This window comes from Colias eurytheme, chromosome 19 (assembly GCF_061535395.1).
Source record: "Colias eurytheme isolate Ceu_HAF_F1 chromosome 19, ilColEury1 Martin Lab GWU primary, whole genome shotgun sequence".
Classification (NCBI taxonomy): Eukaryota; Metazoa; Arthropoda; class Insecta; order Lepidoptera; family Pieridae; genus Colias; species Colias eurytheme.
The window spans coordinates 5,937,211-5,956,807 of NC_142998.1; the positions used below are offsets into that span (position 1 = coordinate 5,937,211).

The following is a 19,597-nucleotide window of genomic DNA, read 5'->3' on the forward strand; positions in this document are numbered from 1 at the left end:
AAAAAAAATCAAGGCTTTTATATAATTGTTTTATTTACTATCCCTAATCCTACTATTTGGTTACTGCTTGCCTGTAATACCAATAACTCTATACAAAAATCTTCCGTCATGATCATAGAAACAATCATTTACTTTGTAGGTGGCATCTTTTTTGTATGCTTTTTTAGGTATTCTTATCCTCTCAGGATAATTTGTACCAGATACTACTTCTAATTTATTATCATCTGCCTTGAATTGTGTCAGCTCCTGTTGTTCATTTGATGTGCTAAATAATTCTATATCCCTTTTAACATCCGGTTTTGGGTCAGGGACATGAGAAATAGAGTCTAATATAATTTTATCAGGCATATCAACATTCTGGCCTTGTTCTAACCGACTTTTTATCTTATTGGCTAATTCATCTAGTGTTAATCGCTTTTTATCTGTTTTCTGGGTTTCTTGATTCTCAGTGGCAGTATCACTTTTCTCTTGCTGGTTCTCATGTTCATTGTTATCATTTATATTGGCATCATTAGAGGCACATTTTTTAATAATACTTTCAAATTCTCCCATTTTTTCTTCCTGAGTTAGGTCAATCTTGATGGATGACTTATTTAGAGGTGGGATTGATCTCTCAGAGAATTTAAGAAAGTGTTGTCTTAATTTTTCAGGTATATCTAGAGATCCTTCTTTTAGTTCTCTCCAATTTCTCATAGCAGATGCATCATGCCGAGCTATGCGCTGTTCTGAAGCAGGCTTCCATGGGAATTTTAGTAATTTCTGCAATATTATTAGAAGTTTATAAAATGAAAAAGTCAATGTATTTTTTCATAGGGCGTATAAAAGTATATAATTATATTTCATTCTATGCATGCTTAGCAAAACAGTTAATAAATGTATGTATATTGAAACAGGAATTACTACATTTATTGTATTGAATCCTTAAAATTAATAATAAGCTAGGAAATATTGTAATAATAACTGACCTTTACTACAGCTTCAGTGACTGGGAAGCTCTCAGCTATTCTTTGTGGTGTCCACTCATCAGGCATTGTGGTTGCTAGATGTCTTATTTGCTCTTTTTCACTCCAAGTCAACAGATTTGGCATGTTCTCTTTAAAATATTTCTCCTTCACGATATGGTGACGTAATTCATGTTTTCCAATCAAAGTTTCGTTTAAATGTTCATTGTAGGCTTCACCAACCTGAATATGAATTTATCGATAAAATTAAATCAACAAATGCCTCAACATGGGTATCTCAAAGATAACCTAAATTGAATGTAGTAAATAATTACTTACATTATAAAAACTACTTTCAGACTGTTCAATAAATTCCTCTGCATCATTATCTTCAACTTTTATACCATCTTTCCTAAATACTCTTAATCTTTGATCTAATCCTGGATTCGGTCCCGGTAACCTTCTTTGCCTTATTTCTCGGACAATGATTTTATCACATATACGATATATTCGACGCGTTTGTAGAGCAAACATAATTGAATTTTTTTGATAGTATCTTTAACCGTTGCAATTGATAAAATATAAATATTTGACTTATCTTATTTTTTGAGATTTTTACAATTTAATAGTTGAATGTTGATTTGACAAATACATTAAACTGATTATACATTATACAAATTGTCAAATGTCAAAAAAATTATTGACAGTTGACAGTTGACACATATTGTCTAGTGTTGCCAGCTAATACGACATCATATAGACCTACTGATGTAGATATAATATAACATAAATTATTGTGAAGTCAAGTACTGGACACTGGACAGTACGCTAGGTACGCACAATACCTTCGATTATAGAAGCGTGCATACAAAATTAAATTTAAAAATATTTTGTTTGTAATCTACTTTAGGCTATTCAATTATTTTGGACATTATTTGTCTATTAGTTTTCCCACCGTTCTCCTTACACTCCAAGACCTACTTAGTGTAGTATAATATAATTATTACTCTGTGGTGCAGTCCCGCTAGCAGTGGTACCAACTTAGGGTAATTTACCCTATATTTAGGGTAAAAGAGAGAGCCGGGCCGCTAGAGCTGAAGCCAAAGCTGGAGCCAAGGCAGGAGCTAATAAAAATAAGAAAAGTCGAAGAAGTTCTAATGTCTAACTCTACATACCTATTTTTAGAGATTTTATTCTCACATTAAGATATTTCATTAGGTATATCACTACGTATTAAAAGTAAAGTCACTTTTCGCAGTCTATCTGCAGTATACTGGGAGATTTAAAATTACGCAATAGATTTTGATGTGGTTTTTTTAAATAGAGTGATTCAAGATGAAGGTTTTAATATAATATTATGTAATTTATTACCTTTTCGGTAAAGTGAATTCGACAAAAGTTCATTACATAAACTGAATGTTTAAATACTTACAGAAGAATTTCTGTTACTATTTCGGACAGCAAAATTTTAAGACGAATTGAATGACGTCTTTTAAATGTATCCAGGATTTATACATATATTCACATATATTATTTGCGCCAAACTGTTTTTTTTTTTCTGGAAGCCGCAGCCGCCTACATAATAATTATAGTTTGCATTAATTATACAAATTAAAATGTACACATTAGAAGTTTTCTTAATACATTATAAAAAGTGTATGATACGCTATAAGTATGATGAGAAGAATTTCATTAAAAAAAATGAAAGCTTTTGATGGAAAAAGTGTATGAAATAAATTTCAATTGCGAATCTATTTGTTATTTTGAGAAATCAATTATTTTCATTGATTTTCCTTTTCAATTGATCTGGTCAACAATGATTTTTTTGCCCTTGCCTTGTTGTTTTGAGATTGGCTCTAGTTTTTTTTAATCCTAATTTTTTAATAGACTATGAAACGCAGAAAGAAATTGTAATGTACATATATGTATTTGTTTTATATAATTTATTTATTACAATATTTTAATAATAGTTTTGCTTTAGTTTTTAATTAATTTACAGAAAAATAAAAATAAAACTTATTTAATAGTAGGTACATTTTATAAGCTTTTCTTGTAAGTATATTTAATTTGGGGACAATCTTTTCTTACAGAACATCAGTAATCTGCTTTCACGTGACGATCCTATGTACCTTGATACCTTTAATCCATAATTTTTAGGTATTTTTGGATACGTTCTTCCTGTTTCCCACAAAAAAATTCCAGATTATCTGAAAATCTATCCAGGAGACTATCTTTATGTTCACATTTGCTCATAAAGTATTGAAGTTTTTCAACATCTTTTGCACAATTTCTATATAAGTTCTTTAAGTTTACCTTAGATTACTAACAGGCAACACTATACCTCTCCATAATTTACAATCAACAATTTACATAAATTTTGTGAAATTTTCATCTTATATATCAATTTTCGACTCGCCCGTCCCGTAGGGCTGTCGGATATTCTCCTTTTTATTTCTAGATTCTCCTAAAAGCCTACATTTACATATTTATTAAATTTTCCTAATCATTTTATTTTGCTTGAATCCCACAAAATATACAAACATCAAGGGAATTTGCTGTATCCATTTTACTGACCACTGCTAACTAATAATTATTCTGATATTATACAGTCAGTTTTATAGAATTACTAGCTTTCCGCCTGCGGCTTCGCCCGCGTTTTCAAAGAAAAACCCGCATAGTTCCCGTTCCCGTGGGATTTCCGGGATAAAACCTAGCCTATGTTACTCGTGGATAATGTAGCTTTCGAATGGTGAAAGAATTTTTAAAATCGGTCCAGTAGTTTATGAGCCTATTCATTACAATCAAACAAACAAACGAACAAACAAAGTTTTCCTCTTTATAATATTAGTGTAGACTAGGCTTATGTATGATCGAAGGACTGTGCAGAAAACGTAATTCACCAAAAAATAAACACTTGTTAACACAGATCACAGAAACCTTGTTAATAACCCGTATTCTGTAGAGCCCTGAGATTTAAATATATGAAAATCCGAATAAAAAAGAACTAGAGCCAATCAAATAATTCTAATGAATATATTCGCAAACTGGGTACTTGAAATATATAAATCTGTAGAAATATCCAGCTTGGGCCCTTGTGGGGTGTGGGGCAGATGCCCATTTAAGCTGTTTCATTGTACACAAAAGTAGATGATCTGTGTTTTGTCCTGGCCAAGACTTTTTATGTTTGTTTCAATCTGGAATCGAACCCAGTTTCTACAATCACGCATTAACAACCACTGTCCTACATAGTACCTACTTGTAGGTACTTACTTATCCATACTAATATTATAAATGCGAAAGTAATTCTGTCTGTCTGTCTGTTACTCAATCACGCCTAAACTACTGAACCAATTTTCATGAAATTTGGTATGGAGATGTTTTGATACCCGAGAAAGGACATAGGATACTTTTTATCCCGGGAAAACGACGCAATCCCGAATATCCCACGGGAACGGGAACTACGCGGGTTTTTCTTTGACTGCGCGAGCGAAGCCGCGGGCGGAAACCTAGTTATGTTTAATTGTCAATATCCTCATATAAAACGACCATGCTCGCTCTATGCAGTAAATTCGAATACGTAGTAACATCCGAATGAATATAAAGATTAAAGAATACAGTTCCATGTGCAGTTCCACTTCCAACGAGTCATTGACTGTTGATGTTGATCAGTTTATACGCGCCAACGGCCAATTGCGCGCGCATTTCCAAAAAATTAAGTAGTGATTGTAAATCACAGATAAATAAATCAAATTATTTTTAATATTTTATTAAAGTGGGCTTACTAAAAAACCGTAAGTATAGAAATATTAAGTGTCCAAAATTGTTCTACGTATTTAAAGTTTTGTCGCTTATCTATTCACACATTACCTATTAATGAGATTTTTAAAAAATTACCGAATTCTATCTAGTATTATTTGACAAAATAGCTACCCAAAATTAAGCCAATTTTTAAGTAGTAAAATATAATAAAAAGGAAGCTGTATGTCCATTTTATATATTGTCACATCTCCCGTATTTTAATTTTCTTGTATTTTAAAAATAAGGAACCTTATAATATTATTTTAAAAAATTTAAAAATGAGTATAGTTTATGATAAAATTTTGTCACAACCATAAAAGAAACAAACTAAAGTGTTTGTTTTTTTTTTGTAACTCAGTATATTTAAAATAGGACGGGTCCGGGTGGCAGTACAATATAAAAAAAATACAAGACGTACCTACTTAGGTACAATAGGACGCAACATCCGTAAAGGAGGCTAGTAATTTATTTTGAAATTTTAAATGCGTATCCAGTGTTTACACAACATAAGATATTCGGTTGATAACGAAATAACGGGACTCGTGATATGAATATTGTGCCTTGGGTCATGAATTAAAAATTACTTATAAACTAGGGTCAACAGAATACTAATTTTGTACGCATTATTTTATTCGTACGTGAAATGACAATGATAATAATCAATCATGCATTGGATTCCCTTGCATACATTATCATTAATTTATATAGAAAAAGAAAAAAAAATACTCACCTAGTTTCAAAACTTATATCTAATTCAATTAGTTAATTATTTATTTACCACCAATGATTCATGCTGAGAATAATAACGAAATGTGAATATTTAAAACATTTTAATGACAATTAAATGTTGTTGTTTTATTAGAGATTGCCTCACCTCGCTCCGGTCCGTCTTAAGTTTTTGCTTTCTTTATATTTACTACGTGAATTTTGAAGTGTTTAGTGAAAGTTTGTGATAATTTAATGGTAAACGAATAAGTTAGTTACAAATTTAGGGATCTAATTAGCATAGCATAGCAATTTAAAAAATATTATTTTTTAAATTATTATTTAAAAAATAATATTTTAGTATTACTAACTATCAATAATGTACTGAATAATTATGTAATACCTAAGTATATACAACTATGGTCAAATAGCGTAAAAATGCTCAGTATTTAATTCTAGGAACCTTTTCGGAATAAACGTTTATGTCATCGCATCCGTAGGAACAAAATTAGTCAGCACAATCACTCTAGCGGATGTTTTTACCTAAACCAGTCATTAATAAAGATATACTGTTTATCTTCTGACGCAGGTACTTAAATCAAAAGCTACTGAGTTGCAGTTCAATAAAAAATTGACTTTTTCGAACCTCTACCTACACTGTATTTTTAGCATGAATTAGAAAAAAAAGGAAAATTATAATTAATATAGTTTGAAAGAGATATTATTCAATGTTTCTTGTCCATTCTTCCTGGTGAAGTGAAGTCCCGTGTCCCCTAGTGGGGTAAGGGGCAGATTTATTATGCATACATCTAGTGTTTTACTCATCGATTTTTCTTTAGGGACAAGTAGGTGATCAGCCTTCTGTGTCCTGCCAGATCGAGACACTTTTTTTTCTTCATCTCCACCGGGAATCGAACCCATAGGACCCTTCGGTTCTACGCTCACGCGTCAACCACTGTACCAAGGAGGCAGTCAACACACGTCAGTCTAAACAATAAAAGTGGAAGAGATGCACATTTAAACTGTAAAAATACAACTTTACTTGTCTTATTCAATGATTAAAATTGCATGTATTGTATACATTATTGTATAGCTTATGCTGAATCCTGCAATATTTTCGCGTGTTTAATTTTTTGGGATAAACGAGAGCAAAGGCTATCCGAACACTTATTCATAGTCTCAACAGAAACAGTAGTCAGCAGTCTTAACAATAAAAGTAATCTTAAATGCATATTTTAAAGATAAATATACAAACTTTTAATTAATATTTTTTCCTACTACGAATCACAAGCTCGCCTTGACTTGATTCTCGTACCTATTCGGGCAGCGGGCTACGGAACGCGAAATGGACCTATATGCCTATAACTATAATAACGTGTACACAATGAAATAGTTAAATATATAAAAGTTATACATAGAAATTTGTCAGCCCATTGCCCATTTGTAATACCTAGGTAGTGGAAAAGTGCACCTAATTATTATGTTAATCAGTTTGACGACTATTACTGCATCTACAGACGCTCCGATTTGGTTGGTGCCAACCATATCGGAACCGACAAGGCAACCATTCCAACATTGCTACAGATTGTCCGACGGTTGGCCTTCCAGCTGTCAGTTGACCATAGAGTAATATGTCAGTTGACCATAGTACGAAGAGAATGGGCTAAATTCTACTATAGAAATAGAGAAAATTACAGTCATATGCGGCTCTTACAACTTATTTTTTAAGGTTTTTAATGTAGCCGCACTGTCAATTTTTTTAATACTTCTAACATAATAAAATACGCTTGATTTCTGGCATCTCTATTTGCGTAATCTTTGTTACTTAAGTCCCACAAACAGAGAAAGTCTTTATATAGTTCCAGCAATTTTATTAATATGTCACGTTCGGTGACCGTAACTCCCTCGGCGTTCATGTTGACGTCCTACACCGGCGGCGTTGCGAATGTGAATGAGCCAATTACCTATATTAATCTATGGAATGAGCCGATTTGGTCCGAACAAAGCTTCCAGACGTTCCAATTTGGTTGGATCGGATAGGAAGTTGGTTTGGTCGGAATTGCTGGCGCATCCGACCACGTCAAACCAATATTAATAATAATTATGTCGGACCGACCGCTCTCCACACTTTCCGATTTGGTCGTGGTCGGATGGTTGGCACCAACCAAATCGGAGCGTCTGTAGATGCATTTAGATTTCGATTCACGTCATCATTTCTCTTGCGAACATCTAAGGACTGGAACTCTCTACCGAATACAGTTTTTCCACCTTCTTACAATCTATCCAAATGTGAATAGGCACCTTCTAGATAAACATGTTCCAACCTAGGACGCGGTCGCGTTGTCACTTACCATCAGGTGAAACAGCGGCCAAATGTTTACCTATTCATGAATAAAAAAAAATAAAAAAAATATTAACTAGGTATTTCCTTCCATAGACAATGTTGAGTGATGCGTGATAATTGTGCGTGGCTTAACATTTGAATGAATTTCTATTATTTCAATAATATAATATAATTTAATAATTTTGCATTTTAAATGTGACTGTCTCTTATTAGTTTTTACTGTACAAAATTTAATACAGCTACCTAACTATTATTTGTAAGGTTTATCATGGAAAATACGTTTGCTCTACCTTCTAAATTACCTTCCTAAGTACCTATAACTTATTGTTTTTATTATTTGAAGGAGGGTTTTTGTTTCACTACTTCACACTCTTCTGTATATTGCTTATGTTGCCGAAGTTGAAATACAATAAAGTAATAATTTATAATGATTGTTTGTTCATTAGAAAATCAAATTAGGTATATAAAATTTTGTATCATTGTGAATTCTAATGCTTTAATCCAAACACCAAAACCAAATAAAAATCTAATAACAATATGGTTTATAGTTTATTAGCGAAATGAAAACTTGAACAAAACTACAGTTACATTTCTCGATAAGTCCGTATCAATCGTAAAAATTTATAAACTAATGTCACATTAAATCAAGTTGTAAAGTACGCCTCTACTTTTCTGTTCAATACAATATTGATTGAAAATAAAAACAAACACACAAATTAGGATATCTGTTAAACCAACCCTAAGAAAAAATAAAAATGCAATAAAAATGTTTGCGAACACACGATAGAGGTTTTAATAACATGTTTTGATCGCGAGGTCTTGTTTATTTTTCCGAGTTTCGGAAAAATACACTGAATGTGTAGGTACCTACGTACACTGCTACCCATTACCATTTTACTTTAGAATACATATTTTTAAAAGTTTTCATTGTGTTCAAAAATAGTTTAATAAAAGAAAACCTTAACAATGTATATTTATTGTATGTACGATATTTTCCTTGACTTGAACTGGCATTTGCATCATACTGTAGTTACATAAATAATCTTTAAATCCTTACGTACGAATGTACGAGATATGAATAACAATAAGTATAAAAAGCGTGACAGAAGTATTGTTATGTGTTTTTGTACGTAAATATTACCTATTAACCCTGCATAGGTACTACATGATATTATTACTTAGTCATGTTTACACGTTTTTCTTCTTTATTGTTTTAGACTGTTTTAGACCATAAAATCAAATTATGATGTACAAGCTAACCGCCCGCGGCTTCGCCCACTTTATCTAATACCTAATAAATTATATACCTTCCTCTTGAATCACTCTATCTATTAAAAAAAAACCGCATCAAAATCTGTTGCGTAGTTTCAAAGATTTAAGCATACAAAGGAACATAGGGACAGAGAAAGCGACTTTGTTGTATACTATGTAGTGATTACTTACCACGTATAACTATGTGTCGAGACTGTAAAAGGTTATAGATAAACGAATATTGCGTATAGATTATTAGAGTATCGTAATAGATACTCTGGATAGATAATAAGTGTCCATTAAATGGCTGTAGGTAATAATAAAACTTAAAGAACGTAGAGAGCTGAGAGGATCCATACGAAACTCTACTAAATGCTCTATATTATTATTATTTACTTGCTTGCTTATTTAAATTAATAACGGCAGCTGAAGTAAGTAGTACCTACCTACAATATTTTCCGTGTACATGTGAATTTCTCTATAAAAATGTATTTACAGCGTTGACAGAATCAATTTTTATAATATATCTCCAATTTTTACTTGATGTGCTTGGATGTACATATGCTACATATTCAAAATGTTTAAAATATTGTACTGATATTTATTATCCATGGACTTGAATTTATTTAAAGACAGCATGTTCATATATTATTATAATATCATTATGTTCATCACATAAAAAGTTCATGAAATTTATTATTGAAGAATTTGATAATAGGTATGATTTCCGAGACAAACATTGTGAGCAAAAAATTTAACATGCTACCTACTATAATTTGATTGCCTGAGAACTAGGTAAAAGCAAACAGGTACTTATACAAAACAACACGATCAAAAACAAATTTACAGGTCATCTTTTTGGTACGTAACTACCTACAGTGTTAAAAAGCGGCCCCAACTTTCGAACTTTCACTCTTTAATATGAGGCCGTATTGAAATCATTTGAACTGTTTAAAATATATGTGAGCAAAGAGGCTCGTAAGCACAAAAAGATTAGCATTAACAAAGACCTATAGAACCTAATTACCTAATGGGGACAATTGTATTTAAATTGCGTTCACGTATTTCTAACAGCCAGTCTATATCGCAATGCGTGATCTGGTTCTTTTATGAGAAATAAAGTAAGTATAGGTATCTATATGATCTATGGTGCAGATAACTATATAAAAGCCTAGCCTATAAAATCGTTTCAATAAACGGCCTGACTTATGTTCAGTCATTTAGTTTAAATTTAAGTAATGAATTGACTGGCTGATGCTGAAACCTCGGCCAAAAATCACTTTATAAAACGACTGATTATATTAATTATGGGCGACATTTATGTGATAATAGCGTGTCGTTTATTCGTGAATCGCATTCTTCTCTTCTTTTTCGTAAACTTATTTTATTTAATCTATTTTCCTTATTAAAGGTAGTCTTAAATTTATTGCTCTGTGGCGCAAAACCTGTCTTGTAATACTCTATGTAGATATTAAGTACATAGAATATGAGGATCTTAAAATGTAATTCAATTCACTATATTAAGCAATAAAACACAAATTATACTTACTACGCAAATAAAACGACAGAAATTAAATGAAAAAATATATATTTATAATTGTTATTTTATAATCTCAATTGAATTTGTTTACTAAAGCATGTAATTAATTTAATACATTGAAAATGTGGAATTAGTCCACTTACACAACACTCGGTAAGGCCTTATTTATTTCTAAATGCAAGTACCTAGGTACTAACATACCTTGTTTATAATAATATTATCATTAGATATTCTCTGAGAGTAGTCAAAAATATGTGTTTCATAGAATCTATGTAGGTACATTAATATGTTCTTAGTGTTCTTGCAGTTAAAACGAATACGTAAAAACATACAATTGTTAGGTACCGTCTGACATTATGACCTAAAATATAAAAAGCTTTGTTATAAAATGTAATACCTACTTTTAAAATAGGAAATTTAGTGAATAGAACCAACAAACGTTTGAAATGCAATATAAACGATAATATTTCTATATGATTAACTAGCTTACCGCCCGTGGCTTCGCCCGCTTTGTCCTAAACCTAATAAATTATATATTAAAAGTTAAAACCTTCCTCTTGAATCACTCTATCTATTAAAAAAAACCGCATCAAAATCCGTTGCGTAGTACAATTAAAGATTTAAGCGTACAAAGGGACATAAGGAAATATGGACAGAGAAAGCGACTTTGTTTTATACTATGTAGTGATGATTTGGAAAAGCTTTGGAAAAGAAAGGGAGCTATTTATATTTTATATAGTATTTTACTCTTCCATATAGAGTTTAGACAACTCGCAAAAACACTATTTGTAAACTTCACAAAAAAATCTTCCTTCTAACGATTGTTATGTTTTCAGAGCCATGCCAGATCAAGAGGTAGAATGGAATCAAGAGTTAGTTTCCTTAAAGGACTGGTTGAGCAACCAACCGCATTTACCCCACGATGTCGGTAAGTCTTACAAGTTACAACACCATTTCCGCTCCTTTACTTTTATGATTGATACCTACATTATTTTCTACAAAAAATACAACCTTAGAAACATAAAATATATAATTAAAAGTCATTTTTCAAATTTGCATTCCTGCTTATCGAATATACGTAACTAATCGTAAACATTTAACCAAAATATCAGAAGATGCACAAGGTTATCGACCTCCAAAGAGATTGTCGAATTGTAATCACAAATACAAGCATGTAGCAATAGCTGTTGAATAAGAAATACCTAGCATATTGACACACATAATTCATGTGTAAAGGTTTAAGGCACAAGTAACGAACGTGAAGCTCTTATGAAATATACAGTGTTATGCGTTAATTGAGTCCGTGACTATAATTGAAATTTTCTGAAAAAAGTACCTACGTGTTTGATGTTTGTCACGGAAGCTAAATGACAGTTTTATCGAACTAAATATCAACCACACACACCAAGTGCGTGGTTGATATTTAGCTCCTCATTAACTTAATTTATATTGCAATGCATAATGTGGTATAATCGTCTACTTCAACATAATTATAACGCAATTAAATTATTGCACGTCTATTTCTTACATATAAACACAGAAATTGTTGTGGAAATATGGGTAGATTAAGGTGAGAAGTGAGGAAGGAATGATTGAGTAAAAATTATAAAAGGTCACTTTGACTTAATTTAACAAACAATACAAAAACTCTTTACATCCTTGATCCTTCACATACCAATGAAACACTTAGGTACCTATTTGTATCTACTCAAAACCTCTACAAATAACTTAACATGTAGGTAAATTTGCAAAACTTTCAAACTCTACTAGGTTCTATTGTAATTGCACTTTTCTTAATTTAAATGAATGGTACGTGTAGTTAAATTATTTAACTATTTGAATTAAAAGAATTAAAGTTTCATGTTACCATATTCTAATTATTTTAACAAAACAACAGTTGTCGGTACCTAGTTTCCATGACGGTGAATTAGAAAACCATAATAAATATATTCATCAAATTATAAAACTTTCGTTTATTCTCTTATAATATTAGACACGCTACGTGGTCAATCAGTGAGAGGCTAGATGACATAAAAATTCCTAAGTTGTTTCTAAATAGTATCGACCTAAATATACGTTCTAACTTCAATGTCCGATTAAAAAACTTGGCTACAGATTACTAAATATTGGGCTTCAATTCTAGAGAGTTAAGCATGCTGCATGATAATGGCAGAATGAATTTTAATACCGTAGTAATTTTAATATAGATTTCCCTACGTATGTTACCGAAATATTAACAAACTGTACAAAACTATAATTTTCTTTACATCACCATTACAAATTACAATACCTATATTTTAACACTGTTACAAGGTTTGTACACCTTTCTGAAGTCATCTGATCATGTGTGTGATGTAACATGAAATAATTATAATATGTACATAAACACATTACATGCTGTAACGCCGACATTATGAAAGCTTAATAACCATTAACCAACAACCTTTTTGTAACCGTTAAATGTTTGCTTAATCTATCAATTCCAATCATGATAGTTTTGTATTAACTACTTAAATCAAAAATAATATTATATTATTTGAGAAATTTACTAAGCAATTAAAATAAGATAATAAATATCGTGTGTATCAATAAAGTAGAGGTCACAGAGCAAAAGCTCGATAAATACATTGTTGCATTTATCAAACGAATTTATTACCTTCTATTATAAGGATTTTAATAGTTCATTTACTGTTACATATAATTATTATTGACAAACATTATCAATGCTCTCAAGTCACAATGTTGCGAGGAAATACAACAAGATAACACGATTGAATATTCATAGTCCTTCCCTTTCATATGGCCCATATTTGGTAAAAAGTACTTGCTTAGTGATTATATATGCAATGGATCTGTCAGTAGAAGATTTAAAATACATTTCAGACTTTTAAAAGCCAACTGGCTCTACTTCCTTCCTGTAAGCTAATGTCATGGGTGAGAAGTGACCCTTGTACTTGCATGGTAGCACATGGTAGGTACTATAGGTCAAGCTACCTATATCGATGTAATCAATGTCAATCATTGTCACTATATTTATGGGTATACTTTTTATTAAAAAATCCACACAATTTCTGTGGTATATTTTTGAAGTGAAAACTTCTTTAGCGGCGTTGAGCACTTTTTCTGTAATGGGTTATCTTAAACTCGCGTCAGGACACGTGACCTGATCGAAAAAGCGTAAGACGGATGGATATCAAACATGCTCAACGTTAATAATCAAGTTTTCACTTCTGCCGGCACTCCCGGACTCGGAGTGCAACCCGTCTTTTTTTTAGTTTTTATGTATGGTTTCATGGTTCTCTTTGCTCTAGATTTCTAGATAATTAATTATGAAATTTTAATTATGAATGAAAACACAAAAGTATGAAAAAATTGCGATGTCGTTAAAATACTATGATTAATTAAAGCCGACATTTCATTGAAAATCTATTAAAACGAAAAGCATAGGTTTGATTTTCTATCACCTGGCTTAAACTAACACTTATTTTTTCAGAGGATGTTTTACTTCGTCGCTTTTACATTAGCTGCGGCCAGAGACTAGAACGTGCTAAGCGTACCATTGACTTATTTTTCACCATACGGTCATCAGCTCCAGAGCTGTTCTGCAAAAGAGATCCTTGCTCACCGGAGATACGACGCATTTTTGAAATTTGGTATGTTACTTGAAATAAATCATTAGAATAGATTATGAAAATACGCTTTTTTAATACCAATGGACATTATATGCCAAAATAAACAATGTAACTATTTTAACTATGTACCTATCTGTTTGCCCTTGACATTTGGCCCTAAGTGTGAAAACAATAAAATTTACCGCATCATTAAACTTATGGGATTTCCGCACTTATATTCTGAGCTCATTTTTTATATAGACACCTTAAAGGATAATATGGGCCTTAATATGTTAATATGTAATTGTTATTTCAGTGACTTAATCCCCTTACCTAACAAAACAAAGGAGAATTACAAAGTGTTTGTATACCGACTAAATAACCCGAATTTGGATTTATTTAACTTCGTGGATGCGATTAAAACCTTCTTCATGTTAATCGACACGAGGTTGACTGAGGAAGATGAAATTCCTTCGGGAGAAATTCCTATATTCGACGCACACAATATTACTTTGAGGTTCATTGGAAAAATTAATCTATCGGTTCTAAGGAAATACATGATGTACACTCAGGTGAGTTGTTTGTTATATAATATATTGTTGCAGTAGGTATGTGTTTATTTTTATTGTTTGAATAAAGTACAAGCATAATTTGAAGCGCGAATTAAAAAAAACAAGTTATAATTCTGAGAAGCGGTTTAAAAGGTTTCTATATACAAGGTAGGTATATTACCGATCATTCAATGAATTTATGACCGAACAATCGAATTTAACTGCAGCATTCATGCCGTTTGCGAAATGTATAGAAACTATCTTAGGCAATTTGTGTTCAATGGCTATCAGCCAATCTTTATCAATTTACAAGCTCAAGAGTTTCTATGGTACAAAAAACTGAATTCCACAACCGAAACACTTTGACATTTTTACATCACACTTATGTAATTCCATCATCTGCAACCGGCAGCCTAAAACACGTTTTAAAGTAACTTTCAATTTAAAAATTTTCGAAATACGTTTGAGTCACGGCTCTCCTCGAGACTGTAATTTTCACCAATCATTTACCGCCACAAAATACGCAAAGTTTGGTCACATAAGCTTTTACACAATCTTGTGTCAAAATCTTAATTTGTGAATAGAGCACGAACCTTAGTCGATTACGTATATGTTTTAATCGTTATGTTTTAATAGCCACAACCTTAAAGTAGTATTTTATTGCCACATAGTCAGGAAAAGCTCTATGTTAAATTTTGATGGATTTGTGCGTTTGAATACCTTTTGTCGTTCATTTGCTTCATTATTCATTGTTATTAGTATTTATTGTTCAGTTTACTTCTCCTAGAATAATAGTTCGATGAAAAATATAAGAAATACAAATGCATTATGTACATTTATGAAGACCTTAGGTAACTTAACGCTCCCTTCATTTTTAAATTTTTATAAAATAATAAAACAAGTAATAAAGAAGGTATGAAGAAATAGGGTATTTCTTTTCTGCACACAAAATCACATGAAAAAATTTGCTTTCGCTTGTGTAGGTACGTTAATTATCTTCACAATGCACTGAGCACAAAAAGTTTCCGCCGAAACCGAATTGAAAGTTGAACGAAGCATTTTCGTCTATGTACCTATTTCTATTCTACGGGTTTTTAGTTTTTAATATCTGTTTAATGTTTTAGTAATTTTTTACAGGAAGCTATCCCAGTGAGGCTAAAACAAGTGCATGTAATAAACGCACCGGCATACATTGGAAGAATTTTTGCACTTTGCAAACCATTCCTGAAGTCGGAAGTTGCTAAATTGGTAAGTGACTAGCGAGAGCTTCTTTTTAACCAATTAAAATTATTAATAGACATAATAAATTCTAACCGTTTGTTCGTAATATTATGGCAAGTTTAATGTAATTTATATATTCTGTATTTAAGTATGAAATAATATAATATAATTAATAATACAGTATAGCAAAAAAGTACCTACCTAGTGCACACTAAAAGTTTTGCGTTTCTGGCCACCCATAAATGTTTGAATTTCGAGTGTTATATTTTTTTAACATATGAAGTCTCATAAGTTAAGGAAAAAAAAATGGGGGAAAGCGCTTGTCAATTTTTTTTTTATCTCAAGTTGAAGTTCGTTGTCCGTAGCAAAAACGGAACTAACACGAAACAATTTTAGGGCGATGATTTTTGATGATTTTAAAAGTTCGCTTTCTCCGAAAGCTTGCACTGCTCGCCTTCAAAATACTTTTGGGAGGGAAGCACCTCATTTGAGCACTGTAAGGCATTGATATGCTGAATTTCATCGAGGCCGTGTTTCTCACCATGATGAAATTCCTGAAGGTCGACCCTCAACTGCGATCACGGAGGAAAATATGGCTACCGTCAGACGACTAATTTAAGAAAATTGCCATATCACTTATTAGGAGATTCGAGGACATTTGGGGATTGGTATGAGACAAATCCAGAAAATTTTACATGAACATTTCAAAGTTAGGAAGCTTGGTTGACGGTGGATTGCTCCCAAACTCACTCCAGAACAAAAACGACATCGAGTAGATTGGTGTTCAGAAATGCTATTAAAGTACAATTACGGACATTCTAATGCCGTGTATAATATCGTGATAGGATATGAAATATGAATATATGGTTATATTCCAGAAAGTAAACACCAATATTCTTTGTGGGTGTTTGAAAGTGACAGCAAACCAACCAAATTGAGGCAGGCGAGAAGGGTTGGCAAACAAATGATTGCATTATTTTTCTCTAAGACGAATCCTGTCTGCACTATCCCACTTGAGTTACAAAAGACTGTTAATGTCGAGTGGTACACCACTATTTGTTTGCCCAATGTCTTAGAAAAAATAAGAGAAAAGTGACCTAGAAGTCACATCTTGTTGCACCATGACAATGCTTCGGCGCACACCACGAACAAAACAAAGTCATTTTTGGCTTCTAAAAACACAGAGCACGTGACTCATGCCGCACGCAGTACTAACCTAGCACCTTGCGATTTCTTCCTTTTCCCAAAAATCTATGATTCAATGAGTGGTTCGACATTTACGAGGCCAGAAGAGGCCGTGCGGTTGCTTTCAAACAGCACGCAGAAAACATACCCTCGGACCAATGGTCCTCATGTTTCCAGAAATGGTTTGAACGGATGAAAAAGTGTTTTAAATGTAACGGAGAATACTTTAAAAAGTAGTAAATATAATATTAGACGAATAAATTGTTTTATTTATTAGTTACGCAAAACTTTCAGTGTGGCCCACGTAGGTATACAGTTTTTACCTACACATAGTCGGTTTTTTATCGTAACTTTAAATCTATGAAATCATCTACGAAAGTATTATCGAATCGTGTCTAATCAGTGATTTTTGTGCAATAAATTATTTTCTTTTTACAAAATGCAACCGTAATTATTAAATATGTAACTATATAATTTAATTTGTATTGGGTCTTGTTTTTATTCCCGGTTTTAAGTTATTACAAAAGTTGTAATTAAAATAATACATTCACATCATTAAATTATGATTAAATTTGTATTAATATGACCATCTGATTATTTGTTTTAGATAAAATTCCATGAGCCGAATTCCGAGACTCTTCACAAAGATATTCCTAAAGAGTTGTTCCCGTTCGAGTATGGAGGTCAGGCTGGTACCATAGATCAGATCAAGAGGTACTGGATCAAACGTGTTGAAGCGAAGAGGTAAGAAATAAGAGCAATTAAAAATATATCGCGCATTTTGTAAAAGAGGACAATTTTACGGGGTATAAATATTATGACCACCAGGAAATACTTTGATACCCTTTTACCAAAAATATATACTTAACACCAATTTTATATTCTGGTGATCATTTACTATTTTTGCCAGTGATATTTTACTAAATTTGATACAACATTTTTATTTAGGAGTAGGTAAATGTTTAAAGTTGTAGTTGCTGACGCGATTTAACCTAGAATTAATATTAATTAACATAATTAATATTATTGACAACTTTATTTAAATTAAAAATTATTATTTTTTTTTATTAAAATAATGTTTATTTTACAGGGATTGGTTCCTAAAGAACGACGCTCGTTGGGCGGTGAATGAAAAGCTGCGATCGATGGATTGCCAGAGCGATGCTGTCAAAAAAGTTCAGGAGTTGCCAACCTCCTTCCGATCGCTTGCCTTAGACTAGTTTTGCCTGTCAAAAATCGAGAACTATTTTAAATACATATCGTATCTAAATTTTCAGTATGGTTAAAATATTGCCACGGGTCTTTAGTTACCTTTTTACATTGTGAATATAAAAATACATATATATGTTGTACGTATTTGAGTTCAAATAATATAACAATGTTACGTCTTTTTATTGTGATAGTCATTTACCTATATTACACAATTTTAAAACTCTGTGATATTCATGTTTGAAAAGTTTATTTTTGTATCATATATTTTTAGGGTTCCGTACCGAAAGGGTAAAACGGGACCCTATTACTGAGACTTCGTTGTCTGTCTGTCTGTCTGTCTGTCTCCAGGCTCTATCTCATAAACCGTGATAGCTAGAAAGCTGAAATTTTCACAAATGATGTGTGATGATTGCCGCTATATTTTAATTTCGTAGAAATGCTAATAAAATATTTTGTTACAAGAATAGTATTAGATTTACATACCTGAAATAGGATTGGTGTTTTTTAGGAATTTGGATAAATATTGAATAAAATAAAAAAACTAATGAAATAACTTTTTATGACAATGTTGTAGAGTAAATTTTTTAGAGACAGACAATTTTGTAGAGGTGTGCATTTTTTATACGTAAGTAATTAACTAATTAGTAAATAATACGCATGTTTAATCATTGAAATAGAATGTCTATTTAATAAAATTGTACCTACATATAACTTAAAAAAAATTAAGGATATATACGTGTATGTCAATCTTGCCTAGGGCCTTAAAATAACGGCAACTCATCCACAATCCAGTCAAATCTTCTTTATGTACCTATAATTGAAATAAACATAATGAAATATGGCGGTCATCATTTTTATTTTTATTACATTTAAGGTTAGTTGATAGATTAAGTAAAAATAAATGTTTTTTTTTAATATTGATTAAGATACAGAGCTTTGTTGTGCTCGATTTAACTATAATTATTAATTATGTAGTTTTTGAAAACAAAAGCAGCCAAAGGATATGGTTCAGTTTTCTACTATGTGTTTTTATTTTAATTTAAGAATAAAGATTTTGTGAAAATATGCTGTCGTTTTATTGTGTTTTCATCCGGCTAGGTAATGTTTGCCCTTTTTCCTTTACCCCTTTTCTGACTTATTCCTTCATGTGGTTAAAGATTTAGGTAATAATACAAAGAAACGATGAGTTCCCACAAGTACCTATATTTTCAAACTCAAACATTTATTTTTTCAATTAG

The 19,597-nt window shown here is 31.7% G+C and overlaps 2 protein-coding genes across 2 annotated transcripts; one reads left to right on the top strand and one right to left on the bottom strand.

Moving 5' to 3' along the window:
- Positions 1–15: 15 nt before the first annotated feature.
- On the bottom strand, positions 16–1,590 carry LOC149900195 (uncharacterized). Its single transcript, XM_090113339.1, has 3 exons — positions 1,281–1,590; positions 966–1,184; positions 16–759 (listed from the first exon to the last, which is right to left on the bottom strand). Exons 1-3 carry the CDS (start codon positions 1,473–1,475, stop codon positions 61–63), a joined length of 1,113 nt encoding a protein of 370 aa, XP_089969465.1. The 5' UTR covers positions 1,476–1,590; the 3' UTR covers positions 16–60.
- A 2,991-nt stretch (positions 1,591–4,581) lies between these two features.
- On the top strand, positions 4,582–19,424 carry LOC149900196 (alpha-tocopherol transfer protein-like). Its single transcript, XM_090113253.1, has 7 exons — positions 4,582–4,732; positions 11,416–11,507; positions 14,073–14,232; positions 14,507–14,762; positions 15,879–15,989; positions 17,755–17,891; positions 18,238–19,424. The coding sequence occupies exons 2-7, from the start codon at positions 11,420–11,422 to the stop codon at positions 18,365–18,367; spliced, it is 882 nt and encodes a 293-aa protein (XP_089969379.1). The 5' UTR covers positions 4,582–4,732; positions 11,416–11,419; the 3' UTR covers positions 18,368–19,424.
- The last annotated feature ends 173 nt before the right edge of the window (positions 19,425–19,597 follow it).

Bases quoted from the DNA above. Each gene is read 5' to 3' on its own strand.
- LOC149900195 (XM_090113339.1), bottom strand. From the start codon at position 1,475: ATGTTTGCTCTACAAACGCGTCGAATATATCGTATATGTGATAAAATC. The intron at 1,185-1,280 runs GTAAGTAATTAT...ATTCATATTCAG, and splicing joins CTGAAAGTAGTTTTTATAAT to GTTGGTGAAGCCTACAATGA. The intron at 760-965 runs GTCAGTTATTAT...ATAATATTGCAG, and splicing joins TCACTGAAGCTGTAGTAAAG to AAATTACTAAAATTCCCATG.
- LOC149900196 (XM_090113253.1), top strand. From the start codon at position 11,420: ATGCCAGATCAAGAGGTAGAATGGAATCAAGAGTTAGTTTCCTTAAAG. The intron at 14,233-14,506 runs GTATGTTACTTG...TTGTTATTTCAG, and splicing joins CGACGCATTTTTGAAATTTG to TGACTTAATCCCCTTACCTA. The intron at 15,990-17,754 runs GTAAGTGACTAG...TATTTGTTTTAG, and splicing joins AGTCGGAAGTTGCTAAATTG to ATAAAATTCCATGAGCCGAA.